The 26060-nt window shown below is 42.1% G+C and overlaps 3 protein-coding genes across 10 annotated transcripts; 2 read left to right on the top strand and 1 right to left on the bottom strand.

The window, feature by feature from the left end:
* The first annotated feature begins 967 nt into the window (after positions 1–967).
* On the top strand, positions 968–5648 carry LOC144036387 (E3 SUMO-protein ligase ZBED1-like). 4 transcript variants are annotated; one of them, XM_077546987.1, is made up of 5 exons: positions 969–1441; positions 1691–1754; positions 1934–2108; positions 2320–2515; positions 3687–5648. In XM_077546987.1, exons 1-5 carry the CDS (start codon positions 1369–1371, stop codon positions 4691–4693), a joined length of 1515 nt encoding a protein of 504 aa, XP_077403113.1. In that variant the 5' UTR covers positions 969–1368; the 3' UTR covers positions 4694–5648. The 4 variants fall into 4 exon arrangements, with proteins under 4 accessions (XP_077403111.1, XP_077403113.1, XP_077403112.1 ...); XM_077546986.1 differs by having other exon boundaries at positions 970–1754; XM_077546985.1 differs by having other exon boundaries at positions 968–2108; positions 2307–2515.
* On the bottom strand, positions 5590–12525 carry LOC144036386 (short transient receptor potential channel 6-like). 3 transcript variants are annotated; one of them, XM_077546980.1, is made up of 14 exons: positions 12345–12525; positions 11958–12274; positions 11192–11324; positions 10794–11094; positions 9742–9927; positions 9494–9658; positions 9177–9411; positions 8423–8650; positions 8072–8336; positions 7786–7981; positions 7018–7218; positions 6503–6559; positions 6353–6428; positions 5590–6295 (listed from the first exon to the last, which is right to left on the bottom strand). In XM_077546980.1, the coding sequence occupies exons 1-14, from the start codon at positions 12458–12460 to the stop codon at positions 6168–6170; spliced, it is 2604 nt and encodes an 867-aa protein (XP_077403106.1). In that variant the 5' UTR covers positions 12461–12525; the 3' UTR covers positions 5590–6167. The 3 variants fall into 3 exon arrangements, with proteins under 3 accessions (XP_077403106.1, XP_077403108.1, XP_077403109.1); XM_077546982.1 differs by having other exon boundaries at positions 6353–6425; XM_077546983.1 differs by having other exon boundaries at positions 12127–12274; positions 12345–12488.
* A 5408-nt stretch (positions 12526–17933) lies between these two features.
* Positions 17934–25957, top strand: LOC144036024 (transcriptional coactivator YAP1-like). Of its 3 annotated transcripts, none has more exons than XM_077546263.1 (9): positions 17934–18166; positions 18443–18708; positions 19049–19269; positions 20387–20529; positions 21895–21996; positions 22202–22281; positions 23177–23295; positions 23355–23476; positions 24843–25957. In XM_077546263.1, the coding sequence occupies exons 2-9, from the start codon at positions 18496–18498 to the stop codon at positions 25010–25012; spliced, it is 1170 nt and encodes a 389-aa protein (XP_077402389.1). In that variant the 5' UTR covers positions 17934–18166; positions 18443–18495; the 3' UTR covers positions 25013–25957. The 3 variants fall into 3 exon arrangements, with proteins under 3 accessions (XP_077402389.1, XP_077402390.1, XP_077402391.1); XM_077546264.1 differs by having other exon boundaries at positions 17935–18166; positions 23370–23476; XM_077546265.1 differs by lacking the exon at positions 21895–21996 and having other exon boundaries at positions 17935–18166.
* Positions 25958–26060: the final 103 nt, after the last annotated feature.

The raw sequence follows: 26060 nt of genomic DNA, 5'->3' as shown, positions 1-26060 counted from the left end.
CTACTGTCTCCAAATGTGTATCGGCTTATTTTAGGCAACTTTATATTTTCAAGTTAGTGTTTTATTAAGTAACAGGAGTGAGTTTTTAGCTTACACTGTAAATATACAAGCTCCATGCTAATAGTGTGTTGACACTAAGCACTTCAAAGTAATTCAGAAAAATATAAACAACAAAACATAATTCAAGTAACGACATGATTTTAATAATTGAAATATATACAGAATTAAGTGAATGTATGCATGGTCTGCAGGGGAACTGAATGATGAAACTTCCATATGACTTAAGTAGATTTTATTTTAATTAGGGGCTAATAAAGTCTTGTGAAATTCTAAACATGTTTTATTTAATGAACCCGAACTATAGTTTGGATAATGAGTAACAATTATGTTTAAAAATATATATATATATATATATATATGACATTTCTCTACGAATTATTGTTATGAGATTAAACAGTCAATTCTAATTTTATGGCAACCCATTTCTGCCTCTAAATAAAAAATAAAAACGAAAATTAACTAAGAATTTACTGGCATAATTCACATTATTTTGTTGTATGTTGTCATATAACTTCATAAAGCTCTCTTAGATTATTTTTCTCTCAGTTTTTTACTGATGAAAACGGCTTCTTGCCCAGTATTTTTTTGCCCTACTAATGACAGGCTCACACAGAATCCTCTGTATACTTTGTATAGCCTATTTTCATGATTACGATGAAAATTTGAGCGAGTTAAAAACAAATCTTTATTCAAGCAACAAACAATATACAAAATAAGGAATAGAAACATTGTGTACAATGGACGAGATGCCACAGACTTCCGACTTCCGACTTCCGGGTTTCACATAGCGCCGTTACTGGCCAATGCTGGCCGCGTTCCAACACTTGCACCTTCACCCCTGCGCAACGCGCAACCCAGGGCCACAAGGGCGGAATCACAAGTAAAGGGACACGGCCCAAACGTCTCAAACCGGAGCCGGAAACAAGGCTGATGTGTGAAACGCGGAAGTCCCGCCTCCCCCGTGGCATATACCCCATATGAACAACTCCAACACGGAACAGGCCAGGGAGGTACTAACACATAGCTAAACAAAATAAAATCAGCAATAAAACAAAATTAATACGATAATACTAAACCATATAAATAAATGATAAAACATACAGTAATTGTATGTATTCCCATCTTTTGGATACAAAGATAAAGATGAAAAATAAGGAAATTTGAATAAGTACAGTCATACCGGTGCGTTTCATTACACACCGTGCGGAACGGTTCACCGTGCGCATCTGTTTCACATGGGACCCTTTTCCATGTTTCGCACGGTGAGACTGCGAGGCGCGGTGAACGAAAACAGCAGTTCGTTTCTGGATGGCCAAGATGGAAAAGACAGACTCTGAACAACTTGAAATCGTAATTTCAGGAGCAGAAGAAGAAAATGGGGGTACAGAAGCTCTTTTGCCAAAAAGAGGAGCCGTGTCTGTGGTTTGGAGGTATTTTGGTTTCAAAAAATCAGACAAAGACCAACAAACCATTTTCTGCAAGATCTGCCTTGCTAAAGTTTCGGCCACTGGTGGCAACACGAGCAATTTGCGCCACCACCTGCGCCGCAGGCACGTCCCGGAATATGAAGAAAGCATGAAGTTAAAGGGGGCGTCCTCCTTCACATCACAGATTTTGGTCGAAATTTCAGAAGGAGAAAATGAGGAAACAGACGAACTTGTGCCGAAGAGGGGAGCACATTCTGTGGTTTGGAGGTATTTTGGTTTCAAAAAATCTGACTACAATCAAAAAAACATTTTATGCACGATTTGCTTTACTAAAGTTGCGGCGGGTGGCGGCAACACGAGCAATCTGCTCCACCACCTCAGCCGCAGGCACGTTTCGGAATATGAACAATGTATTAAGTTAAAGTTTGCGCCCTTCGGATCGGCAGGAGGCCAACAATCCCTGCAAGACGCTTTGGCCAGGGGGGCTCCCTACGACAGAAAAAGCAGACGCTGGATCGACATAACCAACGCGATCACTCTCCACCTCGCGAAAGACATGATCGCGCTGAATACGGTGGAAAAAGAAGGCTTCAAGCAGATGGTCAGGACGCTGGATCACAGGTATGAAGTACCGAGCAGAAAGTATTTCAGCCAAGTTGCAATCCCCAATTTGTACCAGAAGCATAAAGCCAAGCTGGAAACGGACCTGGGGGCGGTTCGCTACTTTGCAGCAACCACCGACATGTGGTTTAGTCGCACGATGGAGCCTTACTTTGGCATGACGGTTCACTTTATAAGCGACGACTGGGTGTTGCAAAGTCACTGTCTGCAGACGAGCTACTTCCCCGATGACCACACCGGAGAGTTGCTTGCCGCGGGCCTGCAGGAGGTGCTCGACTCCTGGGGGCTTCCAGAAAACAAACTGGTGGCCATCACCACGGACGATGGAGAGGACGTTAAGAAAGCTGTGGAAATCAATAAGTGGGCTGGACTCCAGTGCTTCGGCCACAAACTTCACCTCGCCATAGGTAAGCGATGGATGTTACTTAATAATGTATAGGGCTGCAATTAACAATTCTATTCATTAACTCATTCACTGCCATTGACGGCTATAGACGTCAAAAATTCATTTTAAACTATTACTATTAGTTTAACTTTTTTTTCACTTTTGTTAACAAGAGTATGAAAACCTATATATTTTTATTGTACATTTAGAACAGATACCATTTTTTTAAATTTTTTTAATAAAAGAATCATTCACTGCCATTGACGGCTATAAACGTCAAAAATTCATTTAAACTATTTCTATTAGTTTAACATTTTTTTTCGACTTTTGTTAACAAGAATATGAAAACCTATAATTTTTTTATTGTACATTTAAAACGGATATAAAATGTGTGATTAATTGTGAGTTAACCAGTGAAGTCATGAGATTAATTACAATTAAAAATGTTAATCGCCTGTCGCCCCTAATTTTTACTAATCTTTTTTTTTTTAATGAATTTATGGCAGTGATTGATTTAATATGTGGAATATGAAACATTTTAATTTCCATCCCTTTATTTAAAAACAGGTTTTTTTTTCAAACTGACAGTATAGGAAATCCACTTCATTATTATTATTTATGCTTCCGTTACTTGTATTTATTCATTTAATTATTTATTTATTTTAATCACCAGCAGTTAGTATTATTATTAGGGATGGTTGATGCCACTTTTTTTTTTCCAGACCGATAGCAGTACTAGTATTTTTATCGTAATTAATCACATGACTTCAATAGTTAACTCACGATTAACCAAAATTTTTCATATCTGTTCTAAATGTGCAATAAAAAAAATTCTAGGTTTTCATACTCGTTTTTTTTTTCTTCCATGAAAGCTCAGTATTGTTCATTCGATTTGACATCGTCATTGCTCTCCTTTTTTTTTTTATTATTAAAAAAAATAATAATAATAAAAAATAAAAAAAAGTTTTTTTTACGTTTATAACCGTCAATGGCAGTGAATGAGTTAATTTCATGCAATTTTGAGGAAAAAAAGCGATTGTCATTGTTTTTGGGGGGGCATTTTATGTATCAAAAGTACTGGTGGTATCGATGCTTAGCATCGGTATCTTTGACTACTCAAGAGTTAAGTACTCTGTCTGGGGGGGAAAAAAGTCTTGTTAAACATCCCTCTACTGCGTTTGATGTTTTCCCAGAGAAAGGCTTGAGTGACGAGCGCATACAGGAGGCCATCGGCATGTGCAAAAAAATTGTCTCCACCTTCTCGTCCTCCAGTAAGAAACGCAAAGACCTGGCCATTGTTCAGAACTACCTGGGCCTTCCAAACCACGTGCTGACGGTGGAGACGCCGACCAGGTGGGGCTCTCGTCAAGTCATGATCCAACGAGTGCTCGAGCAAGAGAGGGCCATCAGTCACGTTCTGAAAGAGGACAAGAAATCCCGGCATTTGCTCCCCAGCTGGCAAGACCTGGAAGTCCTGGAGGCCGTCAACAAGGCGCTGTGTCCGCTCCAGGACTTCACAGACGCCTTGTCGGGAGAGCAATACGTCGGCGTCTCCTACCTCAAGCCGGTGCTCAAGCTCTTCAACGCCTCCATTCTTGCCGAGGACGAGAACGACCCTCAGCTGACCAAGGACGTGAAGAGGAACGTCCTCGCCGACTTGAACGGGAAATATTCCCATCCGGTCGTTGACGACCTGCTCGACATGGCCTCGCTTCTCGACCCGCGTTTCCGGACCAAGTATACCGATGAAGAAAAGGTGGAGCGGGTTCTATCCAGAGCGGTCGAAGAGATCGTCTCGCTAACGAAGCCTCAACAGGACCCTCTCCCGGGGGCTGCGGCTTCCGGAGCAGAAAGCGAACCTGATCCTCCCCCTAAGCCGAAAAGAAGAAAGACTTTGGCCAGCTTTTTCAAAAGTCAGGGCGGCGCAGTGACGGAAGAAGAAAGCGTCAGAGAGGAGCTGACGGTTTACTTGCAGGCCGCCGATGTGGACAGCGACGTCAACCCGTTCGACTGGTGGAGATGCCGGCAGACCAGTTTCCCTCGCGTCGCCAAGCTAGCTCGGCGGTATTTGTGCATCCCCGCCACCAGCGCGCCGTCCGAGCGAGCGTTCAGCGCCGATGGCAACCTGGTCCCGTGCCACAGGGCCGCGCTCAAACCGGATGCCGTCGACCGGCTGGTTTTCCTGGCTCAAAATTTGTAAATGCGGTTTCAGTGCACAGCTCAGCTGATTACTCTCGAGTAAAAAAAAAAAAAAGGATGCAATTGTTTTATTTTCTTACATTTTTGTTTTAATTTGATAAAGCGACAAAATAAGATATTGATGGAAAAGCAATCATTTTGCTTTATATTTCCCATTGGAAAAAATAGCCGCCACCAGGGGGCAGTGTAATACCGACCTACAGGTAACAAAACTACGGGACAACCAATGAATCGACCAGATGATATTAGATGTCTTAAAATTAGTCCACTTTGGCTCAGTGGGTAGTGCGGAGAAGCTTTGACCAATAAATAATAAGGCAAACGTAAAGACATTTGACGAAACCCCCTCCCCCAAAACGTGTCAAAAAATCATCTGAATTATAGAATGTAAAACGATCATTATGCCTGTAATTCATATTTTTAATGTTGTGAGCAGTAAGGGGTCGAAAAATAAGTTATTTTATTCATTATGTTGTTGTTTTTTTTGTTAATCTGCTGATTAATCAAAATTTTATTCTGCCTAATTTTGGAATGGCTTCAGTTCAAACTCCTCCGTAAAATGCTGTGATATGTCTTGTTTTTCGCAGAGGATTAAAAAAAAAAAAAGTACATACCTGTGAGTATATTGTTATATTGCCTGTCTGTGTTGCTCCACTCTTTGTGTTCAAATCTGTTACTTGAAGGGTTACCCCGTCTATTTCGTTGGCAAAGTTCTGAGTTTGTTTTGATACACAAGGTGTAATTTGCAGCCATGACCAATCAACCCACACTTAATCCAACAGTTACATTTGCACAATAGTTGGATTGAGCGTTAATCGATTAGTTCTGCCTGGACATTATGTTTTCCTACATAAACATACTATATTTTTGTTCTATACTATATGTATACGTTTCAGTGGTCACTTGTGAGCTGAGTTCAATAAAAAAAAATATTCTGCGCAGTTTGTATGCGCTTTTAAAAATGAGTGTGTGAGTTTTTGTGTAGACAAGAGCAACATTAGCCATATGATGTACAAGCTATTTATAAAGACTTTTTGCCTCATTTCTGATTTCAACTCAATGGACATGGTGCTGCTCCTTCTGGATATCCAGCACATGATGGGAAGGTCTCAGCTCCTCATTAAGATGCAGTGACAGTCACTCTTCGCAGAGGATAAAAGGAATATATATATATATACCGTAAGTATTATATTGTGTCTAAATCTGTTGCTTCATCATTATCAGCTATATGTTTTGGAATCTGGTGTAATTGTCTTTGTTTTAGGGTTAGTTTGTATTTATGTTAGTCAATTTTTTTTTTACTGTTTATGTTTACATGTTACATTACATACAAAGTCAACACGGAGGGCTTTTGAAATCGTTTACATAATATGATTTAAATGCAGCCACTGGGCTGCAGTTTATACAAGTCTTTACAACTGCATAAATAAGGGGGGGGGGGGGGTCATAATAAAATGGAATTAAACTTCATGTAATCATGAGGTTGTGGCGATGTCCCCAAGTCTCCTCATCAGCTCGTCCAGCGTCTCCGTGTTCTGAGACTTCTCTTCCAAAAGCTCGTAGCGGAGGCTGGAGATGTCTTGCTTGATTTCCTTCAACTCGCCTAAGCAAAAATGTTTCGGTTAAACATTAACAAAGTATTTTTACAATGTGAGCTCACCTTCCGTGATTTCGTCGCTCTCTCGGTCAGCTCGAGCTTTGATGATGTAACGCTTGATCAGACGCTTCATGATCTTCTATAAGAATGTCATAAATGAGCTTTGTAAAATTCTACAAAATAATATAACGTGTTTTGGTGCTAATACTGTACCTGGTATCTGGAGGGACGTGCAGAACCACTGAATGCTGAATTTTTCCCTTTTCCCATCTAAAAAAAATTATATATATATAAATATATATAGTGTCATTTACAGCAGTGGTCCCCAACCTTTTCTGTACCACGGACCGGTTTAATGTCTGACAATATTTTCACGGCCCAATCTAAAGGTTTAGCTGATAAAGACAAAATAAAATGACAAGAAAAAAACTGTGGTATTTTCTCTATAATAATAATGAACGGAAATCTACTGTGTAATCATGTCCAACTTTATTAACGGCGTCCGTAACGTCGCACCAACAACAGAGTTGTCAAGTAAGACGGGTGTAACAGACAGAATCCGGCTACTTTTCAAAATAAAACAAAATTTTCGAAAAAAATAAAAATAATGGATTTTTTTTTTCTTTCGGTACCAAATGACCCACGGCCCGGTACCAAATGACCCGCGGCCCGGTGGTTGGGGACCGCTGATTTACAGGAAGTAGGATTGTTGAATAGGAAACAGTCACCTTGTTAAGTTGTGTCTCATATTTATCTTCATTTTGTCCTCTCACGTAATGCAGCACTAGAGACTTGATTCCTTTGGACAGACCCAGCATTGATTTGGGACTCGGAACCAGGTTGAAAGGCACCGGTAGTGTTCTACCCTCCTCAAAGTAGGAGAACCAAAGTTTGGCCCGGGCGAACTTCCACTCCACGTCAGCGTCGTCCTGGTGGCGAGAGACAGCAATGACAGGTTGGTGGCCACAAATTCATAACACTGAACATGCAAACCCTAGACATGAACCTAACCTGAACTCCAACCATAACCTTATCCCCCCCACCCCACCCTTAACATTAATTTGTACCCTAACCCCAAACTCTAATGCGCATACGCACAATTGCTAATGCTAACCTTAGCCTATGACCCTAATCCTAAACCTTCCTAATGGCTAATCATAACACTAACTATAACCCCATAAGCCCCTTGTGGTTTTACAAATAACCACTTTGACCTAACGTTTGTTCCTGTTTTCTTGGGGTTCATTTCCCTTTCTCACTTTGGTCTTTTATCCATAGCCTGTTTGGGCCACTACTCCTTTTTATTCCACAGCTGTACGCACCAAATGAGTTTAGTTTTTTGTTAGTGTTTTCTCCTCAATGTCATAACAACTTTGACAAATTGCACGGCCGTGTGTTTTGTCCTCATTTTTCTCCCTTGTGAATTCTACTACAGCTCTACAGCATAAATATTATTAATAGTAAATGTGATGCGGCCCAAATATTTGGTGTCGAACCTCGATCTCCTGGAAGGAGCTGTTGATCATGGCGATGAGCATGTTGAGCAGCACGATGACCATAGTGACGTTGTAAATGCCGTACAGCACATAACCGATGTTCTCGATGAACTTGTGCCCGTTGTTGATGACTACTGAGCGGACCTCAGAAAGTCCGAATATGGCCCAGAACAGCGTCTTGAAGCTCTCCTCCAAGCTGTTGTGTGGACAAACCGCCACAACAGTAACAATTCTTATCCGGTTTCCGATATAGTTGGTGGATATGGGAAAAACGGAGAAATCTCACGTGGTGAAGGCGTCGTTCTGCTTGACACCTAAGTAGTAGGAATACAGGTTGAACATGCCGATCATGAAGGCCAGAAACACCAGCAGGAAGATGACCATGAACTTGAAAATGTCCTTAACCGTCCTGCCCAGAGAGATCTGCAGAGGTCCGAAGCTCTCATTGGCCGGGAGGATGTACGCGATCCGGGAGAAGCTCAGCACCACCGCCACTGCGTACAGACCCTCGGACACTAGTTGGGGGTCCGACGGCAACCAGTGTATACGTGCTGCAAAAAACAGGGCGGGATACTGGGTTGGAATACCGGAAGGCTGCACACCTAGCTGGTCAGAAAAGACGTAAGACCGCGGTCACCCAGCGTGAAGTAGAGTATCTCTGGAGGCAGTGTGTCGTTTGTCACGTTGATGTCATTCTCGTCTACGTAAGTCTGAGCAAAGCTGGCGAGTCTCAGGGCGGAGAAACGACAACTGAAGGAAGTCAGGAAGATCGCCAACATCCCAAAGTCCAGAAAGTTCCAAGGTTCCACCAGGTATTCCCCAGGCCCCAGACTCCAGATCTCCTTCACTTCGGCCCAGATCATACCTGCAGCCGGAGGACAAAAGGTTAAGGTCCAGCTCCGACTATCCGTCAATTTTCTATATTGCTTATCCTCATTTAAGTCGCGGATCAACTGGAGAATATCTCAGATGACTTTTGGTGGTAGATTTTGGGCCAATCACAGAGAAAATATAGACCAGGCTTCCTCAATCCTGGTCCTCGGGGGCTGGAATCACGCATTTTTCATATGTTTCTGTACTAGAACACACCTGATTCTTATAATCTTCTCATCAGCAAGCCTGGTAATGATCCTGATCCTTAGAATCAGGTACGTTGTAGGACAGAACCCTCTAAAACCTGCAGGACTCCGGAAATCGAGGACCAGGGTCAGGGAAGCCTGATATGGACAAAGAACCATTCACACCCAAGCACGATTTAGAGTCTTCAATGACCATAACGTGCATATCTTTTCAATGTAAAAGGAAACTGAAGAAAACCCATGCAAGCACGGGGAGAATCTGTATTATAACCCCCAACTTTCCCCCCGTCTTCCAGTTCTCCATGGTCCTACCCACGACCCATGAGATGATGAGGATCTCCATCCAGGTGAAGGGCGTTGTGGTCATGCGGTAGAGCAGCATTGGGTTTGCGTCCACTTCTGGTAAATTGTGGTGGGTCATGTTGGGCAACAATGTGGTCCCTGCAAAACGGTCTGCGGCGTTCAGGATCAGCAGGCCCAGGAAGATGGTGAACGATGAGGCATGTGCCACAAACTTCATGAAGGGGCTTCTCATCACCCGCCCCACCTGGTCCGCAAAGACAATCGCAATATGAATTTGAGGAAGAAATTTGGACTGATGGAGTTTTGAGAGGATTTGTGGAACCGACTCTGCTGCATGGCGCGATCCAGTAGGCCAAAGCTAACCCTGGTAGTCCCATAGCCACAGCCAGAACCACCAGTAGTTTGATAGCAGTGGTCTGTTGCCTGAGCCCGGGTAGGTTCTCATACCAGATACTTAGTAGCTGCTGCTGGCAGTTGGGATGGGCCACAAACTGAAAAAGTAGGATGATCGGGAGCGTGGTTAGCGTAGTTAGCATAGCGGCAGCAAATCTAGCTTAATTCTTTCCAGTCAGACCTTTTTCAATTCGTATTTGATGGCTAACTTGAGGCGTGTGAGGGACGGGCGACCGGGCGGGTCGTAGCTGTCTTCGTCGGCGGTTTCTCCGTTCAATATGGCTTCCACCTCCTCCGTGCTGCGGCACAGGTCCAGGAGGCCCACCACGAAGTCCTTACACTGGCTGGATAAGCGGCAATAGTCGTTCTACGCAAGATACCATGTGGCTTGTATCAATAGATGACCAAGTTAAATAAACACTCATAGAAACTCCTTATACACGCACATCAAGCAAACATTATTCTCGAGATAAGACCGAGGCCTCGTCTTTGTTTACGTCTCCCATCGGCCTCATAAAAAGTCGTTCGTTTACTGTGTCAGTTTGGCAGCAGAATGTAACATTTTTAGATGTTTATATTGAAGTAAATATTCTGTTTCAATTTAATTATAACTGTTTTGATTTACTTATAACTATTTAGAATTGGACAAAATTGCTTTGATTTACTCAGTATAGTTTTGTGTGAGAATTCAAATGATGTGAGGGGGTTGTTTCTCTTTGTTCTCTCCTACAGAGCATGAGGTGGGGGAAAGCGAATGTGTTAATTAGACCCTTTGTTTATACTACGGCTACACTCAGTCTGCCTGTATCTCTGAAAGGCTACTCTTATCTGATTACCTGTTTTCCATCTTGGGACAAAGAGGGGGGCAGTTGGTCAACTGTATTGAGATATCATATGATTCTGGGAGGGACTTCTCCAGGACAAAGGATATTACCGACGGGCGGAGTGAGAAACTACACAGATGAGAAAGGAGATGGAGCCGGAAAACTCCAATCTCGTCTGTCCACAAATTTGTGTAATAAATCCTTAAGGAAATATCTCTTTTCACAGATCTCATTGTATGTTTTGTTAATCAACGGCATGAACACGCAAATAGTAAGAATCCTTCATCCAACAATATCTTTGAGGATGAGACCGTTTGAGTGGCACGTGTGCTATAGTTAACCCGTAAATTGCAGGTGATACATTCCACATCCACCCGTGTAATAAAAATGTGAAAATCTTTAAAGGTACCTTAAACTCCTTCTCAATGTTAGCCAGCATGGCCAGCTCGTTGCTGAGCTCCAGGGCAGCCAGCACCGGATCCTCGCTGGACAGGGAGAGGTAAGCCGGACTGGCCAGCCCACGGTAGGCATTGATGCGAGAGCGCGAGTGGCTGAAGGAGTCAAACTGTTGCTGGTAGTTGCACGAGTTGCAGCTGCAGAAGTAGTCATGTGGCGGGTCGATGCGAGCCCCTTTACTCAGGAGGTTGTGGACGATCTCGTATTCCTGACAGTGCGCCGCCAGAATCACAGGAGTCACGTCGTGAGAGAACCTGAGGTTGGTTACGGACTAGTCAGACATGAGGTTCGTACGAGACTGAAGCTAGAGATTATTTGCCAGGACCAAGTATTTTTCCTCCTACGTCTTACCTGGTCCCGTCCTCGTCATAAGCGTAGAAGTCATCCAACAAGTCCACTTGAGCGGGGCTTGCTGTCAAACGATGAGCGTCTCTGAACGAAGGGTGTGCCAGCAGAGTCTCGGTGATACGGATATAACCCTTGCCTGCAATGTCCACAACATTATTTATTTAGTCTCCTTCATATTGTTGGAGACTTCGCATAGCCTTACTGAAGTTGGGAAAATTGCGTTTCTTAGTCTTGTTATTGCACCTTAGCTTACTCAAATACTCGATCAGATAGTCACGTCCTAAACATATAATTCTTTTTTTTCCTTTTTTTTTTCTGGAGAGCTCAGTATTGTTCATTCGGTGATTTTACAGACATGTCATCATCGTTTCTCTCTTTTTTTTTGTATGAGGGTGAGTATGTGCGTGCGAGTGTGTGTGTATTCATTAGTTCACCTAAAACCTATTAAAAAATCCCATACCGTTCACCTAAACCGAACACTTCCAGCCAGAGTCGTGAGGCCGTCAGGAGACCAGAGGAAGGACCAAAGGAAAGAAGGGAAAGTGAAATCCAGCACCGACCAGACACCACCCACCAGGCCACCAACAAGCATATAATTCTAACGCCATCCTCTAGAACCAGGAAGTAGTCTGGGACAGAACAAACTCTTCTTCTAACTCAGTTTTCACAAGTTCTTTTAAGTTCCTTTGGAGTTAGCCCAGCTAGGGATAGAGGGTTAAGGATAAGGGTTATGGTTAAGGACTACCAAGAATGACGAGTGTTATCTTACTGATGGCCAACAGGAGAGCGTCTCCCACCCGAGCCAAGTCGGGCCTGGCCAGCAGCAGCTCCGTCACCTCTAGGTGCTCGTTGGCCACAGCCAACTGCAGCGCGTTCTGGCCCATGTAGTTGACCGTGTTGACGTTCAGGTGTGGCACGTGCAGCAGCATGCGGCGCACCTCGGGGATGTTGCCGTACTCGGCCGCCTCCAGGAAGCGCTGCTCCACCTCGGACGGGCCCACGGACGGTGCGGTGAACATGTGGGCCGGACCCCTCAGGGCCTGCCGGCGCTTGACGGCGCTGACACGAGCCAGTAGTTGGCTGTGGCTGCCACAAAGTCAAACAATTTAGGATGTGCAGAATGGTGAGAAAAGGGCACAGACCATCTCAAACTCACCCAAACCATCGGTTATCCTCGGAGAAGTCATCGTACGTCAGCAGGTTGTCGCGGCTTCTGGCCCGTGGGCTGTCGGGGCTGGGAGCGCCTGCCGTCGCCGCCTGCCTGTGGTTCATCCCGGGAGGAGATCAGACGGACTGAGCCGATCATCACACCAGTGACAGTGTAGTAGGACTCTTTTTTTTTTCCCTCCCTTGCTTCATCCCTTCATCCCTCCCTCCCTCCCTCTGCCTTGTTGGACTCCTTGAGAAAGAATGCATCCTTCAGAGTCCCGCTTTACTTTTTCTTATGTGGCTCGTCCCTATGATCCTACATTCCACAAGGACAATTTATTATGTTGGCAGACAAACGTTGATGTGCTTTATGTAATCCAGTGTAATTCAAAGTACTTCTAAAATAATCTAATCTAATATTGTTACATAATGAAGCGTAATCTAACCTATTTGGAAACACAAAAAAACTCAAATACATGTAAATTAACATAACTAAATGTAAAAAAAATTAACATACCCCACCTTTATGCAATAAAGTCAAGTAACTTAGCGAAATGTAACAGCTCAATGTTTACAAGAGTGAAATGTATCATGGAGCTACGTAGCATAGCATACTGTATCATAACGTAACGTATTATTGCGTTACGTAGCAGCATGTAACGGAACTAACTGCAAGCTAAACTAATAACTAAATCATCATCTCACTAAATTTTGCCATTTCAAAATTTTTCTGGTTAAGTTTTTAGACCAGATGCCCTTGCAGACGCAATTCATTTTAGAATAACGTAACGCAATGTAACGTAACTTAATCTCGCGTAACTTAATGAAATAAAGCCAGGGTTAATGTAATGTATCTTAGTGTAACGTAACTTAATCGTATCGTAACTTGGAGAGTAAATTCAGGTACCGGAACTTAATGTAACGTTACTTAATGTAATGTGACTTAATTAATGTAATGTAATGTAATGTAAGGTAATTTGACTTAAACAAATTGAATGTAGTGCACCACAATGTAACAGCATAATTTACTATAATGAAAGCTGTTAATGTAAAGTAACTTCCTGTAAAATTGTAACCTTGAAGTAGTTGTTTTACCATTTATAATTCATTTTATGTATCACAAATGTATTGCTGTACACATGACGTTCTATTCTATTCTGCATGTCTACACTCTTGCTATTCTCCGTCAATAGTTTTCATTGATGAAAACGTGTTGGTTGGCCAAAATATCCCCCTCGATGTTCTTTTTATGTTCAGCCATTGTGCAGCTATTTTAAACTGCGCTCCCGTGCACGTGCGTGTGCGCGTGTGTTCGTGTGTGTGTGTGCGTGCACACAGGGCTGACTGATGGCTGATGAACAGCAGATGAGATTCCTCGGGGTCCAAATTCCCAGCAGACTTTGCTTCCTGTGTCCTCCCACCCTGCACAAATCCTTGTCCACTGTGGGAAAACGGCTTCCCACTTTGTACACACACGCACAAACACACACACACACAATTTAACTTGCACATTGTTCAGGTAACAGAGTGTGTTTCCCACTTATTTAATTTGGACCTAACACCTCATGACATCAACACGAGAACATCTGATAAGGCCTCCGGGGCTCTGATGTGCAGATTGTGACACCCAGTTGCCTTTTAAGGGCCTGATTTGTGAAGATTACACTTTTTATGGTGTCAGGATTTATTTGAGGAGTGGTGTAGAGGAGAAGCGAGTTGTGAGGGAAAGGTGGCGACAAACGTCAGCAGCGTGAGTTTTTGTTAAAAAAAAAAAGAAGTGTGAGCCAAAAACGTATGCCCTTTCTCAATGTAAACATTGTAAAAGTCAAACATATACATAGTTAATGGGCAAGCAAACACCTGGAGAGTCGGGTGGAAGTTGTCACCATTCGACATGTGCTTAAGGTCTTTCGGGTTCCATCACCCTGATGGCAATCAAAACACAGCTAATGCACAGGAATTGGGTACTGTACTAATGAAATAATGTAACCTAATTGAATGTAACGTCACTTAATTGAATGTAACATAACGTCGTTTGATGTAATGCAATATAATGAAACGTAACCTAACGTCACGGAAGCTAACGCAGCGAAAATAGTTTACCATATCATAAACAACATACCGTAACTTATAAAGGATGTACCATGTTACATATTGTAACATTACGTAATGTAATGTAATTGACTTGATGTAGCCTAATGTAATGTAAGTTAACCTAGCCTAACTTAATGTAACATAATGTAACTGAACCTAATTTATTGTAATGTAACATAACAGTGTAACTAAACATAACATACCAACTGTCAATGAAATGCTGTTGAGGCTCTTCACTAATTAATTTTATGTAAACAAAAGTTGTATTTTGAAGGGGAAATTAGAGGAATTTTACACATTATAAACCCATGATGGCTACTAAATCAAACCCGTATGTCGATCCTAGTCTCGTTTATGTAATAATATAATAAATGTAACACAATATATGAACATATTGTGAAATATGAACCCATCAGTTTGTTGCTGCATGGTAAACAGCACCACCTGCTGGAGAAGACTCGCCCTAGCACAAAGTATTTTATTTTTTTTTCAATAAAATTGGATTATAAATCTTGTATGTGCATTCAAAAAGCATTCAAATGATTTTGTTTGTTTTTTCTAAATCAGTTATTGGGTGGCATCTTCCAGATCTTCATCCTGACTGACTTAATTTTGCGTGCTGTCTCCAGGTGTCCCACAGGATGCGTGTCCAAGAAGGATGGAGGGAAGGAGTGCGCATAGAAATGAGGAAGGACAAAAGGAAGGCAATTGGGGGTGGGTTGGGGGGGGGCATTATTTACCTGCACTGCCTGCATACCTGCCCAGGTGGATGCTGAAGAAGTGAGTTTCATTGTCCAGTTTGAAATCGTTTTATGTGCTGGAAGCTCGGCTCTTTCTTGTTCACGATGTAGAAAACCTTCCTCAGGCTCAACTAGTGCTCACCTGCACACAGACACACTGCGCTTACTGGACACTGTCCTGTCCTGTCCTGTCCTATCCTGCTGTTTCATGTGCTTTAATGACGTATCATGTCCTGTCTTGTCTTTTGGAGTCCTGCCCTTTCTGTCCTGTCCTCTACTGACCTGTCAATTCCATGTCCTGTCTGTTCTGTCTTTTGTCCTGTCCATTTCCTTTTTCTGTCCTGTCTTGTCTGGCCTCATGCTGTCCGTTCCTGTGCTGCCCTATCCTGCCTCGTCCTCTCTTCTATCATTTGTCATGTCCTTTCCTGTTGTGTGTGGTGTTGTGTTGTCCTCCACAAGTTTCCTTCTTTCTCCTAGCACCACAACCCCCTTTTCTTTTTTAGCCCCCCCTTCCAACCCCTCGTAAATTCCCATGACACCATTCCCTGGAAAGAGCCATGCTGTGAATGAGCAGCATTATACTTGCTCAGGCTATGGTGTCTTAGTCAGGGTTGTGGATCGGTTAGGGACGGATTTGGGTTTTGGGCTTTGCTTAGGGTTAGGATTTAAGGCAGGGGTGCTCAAATTCGGTCCTCGAGAGCCCCTATCCAGCCTGTTTCCCTCCTGCAGCACAGCTGAATCTAATGATCACCTAATCAGCAAGCTTTGCAGAAGCCTGATAACCATCCTGATCATGAATCTGGTGTGTTAGTGGACAGAAACGTGGAAAACAGGCTGGATAGGGGCTCTCGAGGACCAAACTTGAGCACCCCTGGTTTAAGGGGTTAAAGGTTAATTTCCTTCTGTGTTTTGGTTAAGGGAGTATTAATATGTGACTGGTCTGACCCGAAAGCAGAAGTGGAGTATTAAAGGAGGACTGAGGTGGGGTTTTTCTTAGGGTTTGGGATTATGGTGAAATCTTTATTTTGAGTCACGATTGTGGCGGGTTTTGGGCTAGGTTGTTGGAATTTGGGGTTTGGATTGTAGTTATGGTTATTTTGTGTTTGTGTTGATGTCATTCCCTAGAAAGACTCTTCCACTCCGAATAAACTGCGCAGACAATTTGTGCCTATGTGTACATTCGCCGGGAGCGAGACGTGATTCCCGCTCATGGAAACCAGATGTGAAAGGGAAACATGGCAGCTTGATTTTAACACACCAGCCCCCTTCCACTCTACCTCACTCTCTCTCTCTCTCTCGTCGCGACGTCCACGCGTCACATTGTGACGGAAAAGACACCTCCTGCAGGGTCAGACTAACTTCTCCCGTTAACTTGTTCCGTTTAAACGGGAAGCAGAACATTCCGGAGTCCAGATGGAGACGCTCGCCTCCTTGGAAAAGAAAACAAGAGAATGAAAGATGGAGAATGCTGTGGAATGTGCAGTGCAAGTCGACAGGGGCCACACAGCTTAGGGGGCCCCACGAACACCGGGGGGACAGGGGAACACAACCACATGTGTCCTGTTATATATGCTAAGTGTGGTGGATGAACCCCAGCTGTTAGCTTAGCGTTAGCCCAATGACTGGAGGCAACGGCAAGGCTAACGCCTAGCCTAGCCTAATTCTAGCTTAAGCTGAAATGACTGTTAAACTATGTTTTTAACATATTTCAATGCAATTAAATGCTAATTAATTTCATTCTTTAAATTAATAAAATAAATGAAAGGGGACAGAAAGAAGTAAAAACTGCCCCTGATATTTAAATCCACTTTTTTTTTCTTTTGGCCTATTTTAAAGGGGTTTAAATTGTAGGCCAATTTGTGGAGTGTATGTGAGCTAGCTTTGATTCCTTAAGTCTTATCAGGCTAGTTGGCTAAACTAAAACAGGTAGCATTAAACTCACAAATACCTTCAAACTCACAATTAATCCTTTTCAAATTTTGGCTTTTTCAAAGATTAAACATGGGGAGGGGGGTGGGGATATTATAGAGGTACTTGCACAATACATACATTTTGGCATGCTAGCTTGGTAAGCTAACATGCATGAGCGAGTTTGTAGCATTTATGTGAGCTAGCTTTGATTTCTCACGTTTATTATTAACTCAGTTTTTGGTTAAGATAACTCAATTCTATTAATAGAAGCTCCGTGTCTTTTTTTTGTGTGTGTGGAGATTTTTCAGTGGGAATATCTTACAAACGTCCATCCATATATATGTTTTTGTTTCTAAGCTTAATACATAAAATATAACTTTGAAGAGTACATGTAATTCAATACAAATAAATCAATCTACATTTATTTATTTAGTCACATTTACCCTATATTTAATATCTCTAGATAGCAGTGGGATGGAAATTGTGCTGCATTATAATAAAATTGTGAGGGGGGGCTAAGTGTGTGCGCGTGTTTTCCACCAGGAGGCGCACACGTCTGTCTGTCATCCAAACGGAGCGGATGTAAAATAAAAAAGTAAATCAAACACATTTCAGTTTTGACTTGAATGTAGTTAACTCTCTAAAATTACACTGGCATGCTTGTTCATTTTTCAAGATATTTCTTGTGGTTTCGTGATGCTTTTCAGTCAAAAATGCCCCCAAAATGTCCTCATAACATATAATTCGATGTATTATGTAGAACTGTGAAGAAATTGGAAGTGTTCTGTTTTTATAGAGCGAATGGCTGCACAAGTTTGGTGCAGCGGCGGCTTTAAAGGCTGCAACCCCGCCCATGCGCACTATCACAGGAACGTGGACGTGCACGCGCACGCACACACTTACACGCGCAAAAGTTTGGACTTCTCGTCGTGATTTGTTCCACGCACTTTGTTCCACTTCACGCTGCGTGGATTTCTTCCTTGAGGAGTGTTGGGATTCTGTTGTTGTTTTAGTTTAATTCCCCCCCAACCCCAAACGTGGATCTTGACGAAGAGAGTGGGGGAGACGGACTGTCTGCGTGAAGGTATGTGGGAGGCATGTTGTGTGCACTTTTTCCGACTTTTTTTTTTTCCACACACCCACGCACTTTCTCGCGCCTTGATTGCGTGTTTCTAAAGAACTTTTTGTGAAGTTCCGATAAAATTCGACTGGCTTGTGGGGCGACAAGAGTAAAATGGGGGAGTAGTGTAAACAATCGGATCACGTAACCACGTCACGCATTGTCTGGCAACTTTTGCCCCCCCCCCCCCACGACGTCCACGCGAATTATTAATTGCGAGGTGTTGTTTTTATTTTGCAGCTTGTTCTTGTTGTCAATCGTGTGAGCCACCCCCCCTAAAAAAAGGCCCCCACATGGACGCGCACCGCGGCGGCGGCAGCGCGCCCCCGGCCGGCCAGCAAGTGGTGCACGTCCGCGGCGACTCCCAGAGCGAACTGGAGGCCCTGTTCAGCGCCGTCATGAACCCCAGCCAGGCCGCCCAGCAGCCTGCCTCGCTGCCCATGAGGATGCGGAAGCTGCCCGACTCCTTCTTCAAACCGCCTGACCCCCGCACGCACTCCAGACAGGTATGGGAAAAAGTCAGGTGCTGGGTCAAACTTTCCTTAGAACCCGGATGATGGTCGTCATTGCCACTCAAATGTAAACATATTGACAAAACTGACCCTTCCACGTTTAAAACCCCAGCCTTGCCTTGAAACCATAACCCTGGTTTGAAAACGTAACTCAAATCCCTAATACTGTTTTGAATTTCTAAATAGAAACTCAAACCCTGGCTTGAAACCCTTGAAATTCCAAGAAGAACCCTAATCCAGTCCTGAAATTGTATTTTAAAACCCTTACCCTTTCTTGAGACTGTAATTGAAAACCCTAGTTTGTTGCATTGTCTATGTCCCCCCCCCACATCAGGCCAGTTCGGACGGCGGCGCGTGCGCGTCCCTTACGCCTCACCACGTGCGTGCCCATTCCTCGCCCGCCTCGCTGCCCGTCAACATGCCCATCAACATGCCCATCAACATGCCCGTCAACATGCCCGACGCGGCGGCCCTGCCCGTCGTCCCTGACGACGTGCCGCTGCCGCACGGCTGGGAGATGGCCAAGACGCCCACTGGACAACGCTACTTCCTCAAGTAAGAGCAGTTGTGACCTTGCACTCCCTGAAGCCCTAACGCTGGTTTGGAACCCTAATTTGAAACCCTAATCTAGTTTTTAGTCAACCTAATTTTATAACCCTAAACCTTTCTTGAAACCCTACTTTGAAGCCAAAATCCTGTTTTTGAAACCCCAACAGTCGTTTGAAACTTTAAAGCCCTAATCCTTTATTAAAAACTCCTTTGAAACCCCAACCCTGGTTTGAAACCCTACTTTGAATCCCCAACACTTAAAATGACAGTCACGAATGCAACTATGAAACCCTAATCCTGTTTTGGAACCAAAATCCTGTCTTGAAACCCTAAAGTAAAGCACTAAATCTTTTTTTTTTAATTCGAACCTTGATTTGAAACCCTATTTAGAAGTTCTAACCCAAGATTGAAATCCTAATACAGTGTTTAAAGCTTTGAAACCACATCCCTGTTTGAATCTTTAAATTGAAGCGCCATCATGTCTTGAAACCATAACTTGAAACCCCAACCTTGTTTAGAAACCTTAACATTAAGCCTTAACTTTGTCTTGAAACCTTAATCCTGTGTTGAAAACCTAAAACTGTCTTGAAACCGAAACGCAACCCTAGTTTAAACCTAATCCTTGGTTAAAACCCTACTTTTAAAACTCTAAATCCTTAACCCATGCATGAAACCCTTTTTTTGGACATTAATCCTATTCTGAATCTATATTTTGAAATCCTAACCTCAATTTGAAATCCTAATTGAAGTCCTAATCATTATTTGAAAGGCTAATCCTGTTTTGAAACCTCAACCCTGTTTCAATCCAGAATTGCAACGCAAAATTGGCCCCTTATTTTAAAACCTTAATCTTAATTTTAAACCCTAAATTTTAATTAAAACCCTAACCCATGCCTGAACCCCTAACACTGTCCGAAACAAGACTTAACATCTGTAACAAATAACAAAATGACGAGTTGTGGTGTGAGTTGTTACTTGTGAGTTTCTCACACACACGCGCACACATGTTGTCATACTGGTCAATCCAGTCTCGCTCCTTCAAGTCATTGTTCTAACTTGCAGTGTGTGTGTGTGTGTGTGCGTGTGTGTGTGTGTGCGTGTGTGTGTGCGTGTGTGCCAACAGCCACCTGGACAAGACCACCACCTGGCATGACCCCCGCCTGACACAGCTCCAGTCAGCCGCCCCGCCGCACCCCGGCGGCCCGTCCCCGGTCCACGCCCACTCCCTTAGCAACCCGGCCACGCCCAGCTGCAACACAGATGCAGGTATTGATTAGAAATAATTGCAATTAATGAAGCCAATAAAGTTTTTTATGTGTTGCTGCATATTAACGAACATGGCAAAAGCTACAGCCGTACCAAATGAAATCCTAATCCCGATGGACCGAAATAATCAACACATTTAAATTGTTACATCCTTGAATCATATCGTACCCCATGTATCGAAAATCGTATAAAATTGAACATTGTGATGAATGAAACGGTCTGGACATGCGGTAATTTTCTTACCCCTCTTCTTCCTTTTTGACAATTTTCACAAAATTTTCAATTTCATTTTTTTTAAAATTTTATTTGATTTATTTTTTCACTAGAGCATACAGAAGGCTTTGATGCAGCCTCTCAACTGCAAAGAACAGTTGAAGAAATAGTAGTTATTACACAAACAGACAGAAGGTGGCAGCAGATCAAAAGAGATCAACCAGGGCCATGTTGAAAAAATCTCATTTACCCACAATTCTTAATAGATTTGTGAATAATGATGAAACTTGAGCTATATTCTAATGCTAATTGCTGCAAAACGGAAACAGATAGAAATATACATTTTTTCCTGATGAAAGAAGAGACTCTAATCTTTCTTTTGGTAGCTTCCATGTTTTTATAGCAATAGAACAGAATATTCTGTGGGAATTGCAAAACCAGTCAAAATCCAGTAAAATAGCCGGGAGTGAAGGGAATTGCTTCAGTGATAATGGCTGGGAGTGAATTAATCAGTGTTCTGACTTTTTTTTTTTGTGGCAATTCCAAAGATATTTAATGGCAAATTTTTGCCTTTCTTCATTTGTTTTTGGACATTTTATGGTTGCTTTTTGAATATTTTCTTTTTTGCCTTTTTAAAAATTAAAAGTTTTTGTTAATTTTGTGTACATTATATGGTAATTTTCTGCTCTTTTCCCCCTCAATTTGATTTAGTTGGAATAGTGCATGTTAACGAACATCACACCACACCGGATTATATCCATTGGACATTTTATGGTTGCTTTTTAGACATTTTTTGGTATTTTTTAAAACTTTTTCTATTAATTTACAAATTTGGACTCTGATATTTTTGGAATTTTAAATTGGTCATTTTTGAAAATCTAAATAAATTAATTCAAAGAATATTTTATCTAAAATTAAAAAATAAAAAACATGTAAATTTCAACCGGAAATGTTTTTTTTTTGGGGGGGGGGGTGAATTATTTACTATTTGCTAAACTTCCGCTTATTACGAAGCAAGTTGAGTGAGTTTCGCTGCCAACGTACAGCACTCGTATATGACTAATATCTTGTAGTGTCACGGGGTGTTTATTTACCCACAATCCTTTGCTGAGAGGTCAATAAAGACAAAGCGGGTCATCTTCTCCTGTTCAGGTGGGCTGCCTGTTGGCTGGGAGCGGGCCGCCACTGCCGAAGGGGACGTGTACTACATCGATCACGTAAATAAGAGCACCACGTGGCTCCACCCGCGTCTAGGTAGCGCCGCCACAGTCCAGTATTATTGGGGGGGGGCGGGGGTTACGCAGAGCTGCTTGTTTGTCCACTTGCCATCACCGCAACCGGAAAAGTCACCCAAAAACAAAAGTTGACTTGAACCTCAAGGAAATTAATAAAAATAATATTTCGTTTTTACTCTTCAGTTATTTTGTTGCATGCTTTTTTTTATGTGTGTGTGTTACAGGCCTGCTGAGCTTGGCCATACAGCAGCGGAAAGAGAAAGAAAGACTGCGATGCAAGCAACAAATGCAGCTCAACACGCAGGTATCATGTCACTTAAGCAAGATTCAGAAAACTTTATTTATCCCTACATACATACAAAATAAGGGCATGAATAAGTATGAAGGGCGCGGTACAATCTTTCCATTAAAAAAACATCATGACTTTTACATTATTACGCTGATAAGCTTTCGTGACATGGAAGTTTGGTAAACGTACCATTAGTGGTCACATGACATATGGACGCCATCTTGTTACCCTGCTGAAACAGATTTGGCCAAACTCTATATAGGCTCTGTGGCACACGAGCTTAGAAGCTCCCTCTAGTGGTATGCAAAAGAAGCACAAGTACAAAGTACTTCAGTAGTTCTATCGGTCTGTCTGTCTTAAGTGCTACTACAGGTTCTAACACCAGTACTACTTCTACAAGGAGTACTATTACTATTACAAATACAAGTACCACTCGTACTACTACTACTGTTACTACAAATACAATTAAGTGCTACTATTTCTGCTGGTACTACTACTAATACAAGTGCAAATACTACAAGTACTACTACAAATACGAATTATATTAATATAAAATATTAATTCATGAGCAGTAGCCGATAGCTAGCGCTTTGAGGCTAACACGGTCGATGCTATTCAAATCGGCGGCGAGGAATAATGGCAATGGTACGAAGTGTTAGTGGAAAGTAGCATCGTGATCTCCGTAAGGTGTGTGTGCGCCAGCGAGAGGAGAGAATGCGGAAGACAAAACACTCGAAAAAATTAAAGTAAAGCTTCATCTCCAGATTATTACGTCCAACATTGTGCAGAAAAGCACTGTGCGCTAACGACAACTTTATTTATCATAGATTAACAAACAGACAAGTTTTTTGTTTTGTAAGAAGTCTGTATATTGTATTTGAATGAATCAGTCCATTTGCATGTGTTGTAGGACACAACCGGAGGAGGCAGGAACCAAATGTCGGCTGCTATGGATCATGACAGGAACGCACTTGCACCGCCTGTTGATGTCAGGATCCGAGCCCCGACCTATGAACCCACATTGAACGGGTGAGCGTCATCATCATCATCATCATCCTAAACCTTGTTCTTATCATGTGACGTGTTAGTTTGTTGCCACGCAGGGGCGCCCACTCCCGCAACGAGAGCACCGACAGCGGCCTGAGCGTCGGCAGCCTGCCGCGCTCGTCAGACCTGGCGCTCGCCGCCTCTGTGGATCACATGGATACCGGTAATACTAAATGCTAACATGTAGCATAGACAGTTGGTGTACTTTAGCATGTCAACAACCTGAGTGGAAAAAGCGCTAAGACAAGTTGATAGGGATTTTAAATCATGCTCTTGTAGTTGTGTACTAATAAGAATGGCTATCATGCTAATTGTTTGTATGCTAACATGTAGCAAGATAACAGCCAGAGCGCCCAGTGTGGCTCAATAAAGACTGTAGCAGTGTAGTCAGCGGTTGGGTTATAATGGTTTGAGATGTTCCATTATTTTTGTATTTTGTTAAGACTTAAAACAAAAAAAAATAGTTAGTTTTAATTTGTTTGCTTTTTTTTTTTTTTTTAAGGAACACCAAGCCTTGTTTACAGTTCAACGTTTTCACCAACATTTTGACCTTGTGTGCACATGTCGTCATATCCAGAAGTTATCGAATTTCATCAGCGTATCTGTTAAATATAAGTTCTTTATACTTTAAATTTTTTTTTTTTAAGCCAGCCAATGTCCTTGTGTTGGTTACTCCAAAATCCAAGTTATTCCATTGTTGTACAGTAGATAAAAAAATATTTTAGTGTTGTTCTGACATAACTTTGTACAAATATGTTTCCCTCTCAAGTCATATTTCGATTCCCTGGCCTGGAAGCGAATTTGCAAATTATAAGGGAGGTCATTTTTTGGCGTTTTTTATAAATTGTCTGCACAGTCCTAAAGTTTATTAAATCGTATAATTTCAATAATTTAGATTTAATAAATATTTCGTGTGTATGTGCATTGTAAGGAGCATTGTGTATGATTCTTACTGCATTTTTCTGGAGTGCCATCAAAGGATGTAGGCGGCTTATATAGGTATTTTTTATATATATATTTTTGAGTTTACTTGTATGAGTATACCATGTTAACAAGTCATCGATTATTATTCCCAATACCTTGTGTTCTCTAACACGTTCGATATTCATATTCGCTGACCGGAATGTTTATAGTTTCTTTAAGTACTTTTTTTTTTTTTTTTTTTAACCAAATAACGTAAATTGAGTCTTGTTAAGATTCAGTGACAGTTTGTTTGCATTAAACCTTCCTTCTAGCTTCATGCTAACAGTTGGTATGCTAGTACGTAGAAATCTGTATGTAGAAAGTACTGAGGCGGATTTTAATGGTACCTTCAAGTCGTGTACCATTTTAAAATTGGACCTGATCACATGCTAATTGTTGGTATGCTAACATATAGCGACACGGCACACTGAATACAGAAAGCACAAAGTCAGGTGGATGAGGATTTTACATGTTTCCCTGTTAAGTCTATTACAATTTCTAACATGAATGTCTTAAATGATAACATGCTATCATTTGGTTATAAAGTAAACCATCTCCTGTCGTAGGCGAGTGCGGCGAGTCGTCGACTTTACAGGACTCGATGCCTGCGATGAGCGAGAGCGAGGAGTTGATGCCCTGCATCCCCGAGGGTCTGACTTCGGACCTGCTGATGGACATGGAGACGGTCCTGTCCGGCTCGCACATGGACAGGGACAGCCTGCTCACCTGGCTATAGAGACGCCATTTTGTGTCCTCTTCAAGAACATTTGTGTGGATTGTTGACACTAACATGAAAGAGACTTCTTTTGCCTACACGTGACAGATGCTCAACGCTACCCTCTCTGGCACCCTTGAAATAATCTCACCTCAGGTGGTAAAATGCTGGAATTCTTCCTTTTTGGGGGCTTTTGGAAGAATCCACATGGTCAGGAAGGACACTCATATAAGGGCACACTAGGCCATTTGAACCGTGTTCATGCTATGCTTGTTATTCATAACTGCTACCTTGCACGAAAGAAACAAAACACCTACAAATAGTCCACTGTAAAAAAACAAAACAAAAAAATTGTAATGAAGGGAAGGTATTAAAGCTTTTATCTAGTGAAGTAATTGTACGCATTTGACGTAAAATATGTAGATTATTGTGGTTTCTCGTACATTCGTTGCTAATATTTGCCTTGCCCTATTGCGCCACGGCACAGGGTGGAAATATTATGAACGGCCGAGGACACGAATGCACTGAGTAGAATACTGCCACCTGTTCCTAATATTCTGGTTTTAGCCTTCTCGTGTGGTATTTTAGGAGGTGGCCATTTTAAAGCTGTTGTTACACTTAAAGGTACACTACAACCTTTTATCATTGCAATAAACAACAAATGAAGACTTTTTAATAGAGCAACATACTAATTGTAGATTTTGCGGTGTGTTTTTGATATGACTTTACGTGTATCGCTCATACATATGCCCTCAGTGCAGCACTAGCTTGTTATTTATCTTAGGATGGTGCATGACACTCCCTGTACGGTATATGAATATGTAACATAATGAGCTTTATTATCCATTTACAGAGTTTTGTACCTTTTTATGCATGTTCTTTATATATATATATATATATAAATTTATTTTATTCTCACTAATTGTTTGAAATGCATAATAAACATTAATAAATAAATACAACGGATAGGGTGTGTGCGCGCGCGCGTGTGTTTTTTTTAATTATTTTAAATTGTAACTACTGCTTAGATAAAATGGAAGTGTACAGACAAAACTATCAAAAATAATAT

The sequence above is a fragment of the Vanacampus margaritifer genome, chromosome 16, assembly GCF_051991255.1.
Source record: "Vanacampus margaritifer isolate UIUO_Vmar chromosome 16, RoL_Vmar_1.0, whole genome shotgun sequence".
In the NCBI taxonomy this organism is placed as follows: domain Eukaryota; kingdom Metazoa; phylum Chordata; class Actinopteri; order Syngnathiformes; family Syngnathidae; genus Vanacampus; species Vanacampus margaritifer.
The sequence above is the reverse complement of the archived record's forward strand: the minus strand, read 5'-3'. Positions and strand labels throughout refer to the sequence as shown.

Coding starts and splice junctions, on each gene's coding strand:
- LOC144036387 (XM_077546984.1), top strand. CDS start 1,369: ATGGCCAAGATGGAAAAGACAGACTCTGAACAACTTGAAATCGTAATT. Junction 2,516..3,686: donor CAAACTTCACCTCGCCATAG/GTAAGCGATGGA, acceptor ATGTTTTCCCAG/AGAAAGGCTTGAGTGACGAG.
- LOC144036386 (XM_077546980.1), bottom strand. CDS start 12,460: ATGAACCACAGGCAGGCGGCGACGGCAGGCGCTCCCAGCCCCGACAGC. Junction 11,325..11,957: donor CGCTCTCCTGTTGGCCATCA/GTAAGATAACAC, acceptor TGGACATTGCAG/GCAAGGGTTATATCCGTATC. Junction 7,219..7,785: donor GCTCCTTCCAGGAGATCGAG/GTTCGACACCAA, acceptor TCTCGCCACCAG/GACGACGCTGACGTGGAGTG.
- LOC144036024 (XM_077546263.1), top strand. CDS start 18,496: ATGGACGCGCACCGCGGCGGCGGCAGCGCGCCCCCGGCCGGCCAGCAA. Junction 19,270..20,386: donor GGACAACGCTACTTCCTCAA/GTAAGAGCAGTT, acceptor GTGTGCCAACAG/CCACCTGGACAAGACCACCA. Junction 23,296..23,354: donor TATGAACCCACATTGAACGG/GTGAGCGTCATC, acceptor GTGACGTGTTAG/TTTGTTGCCACGCAGGGGCG.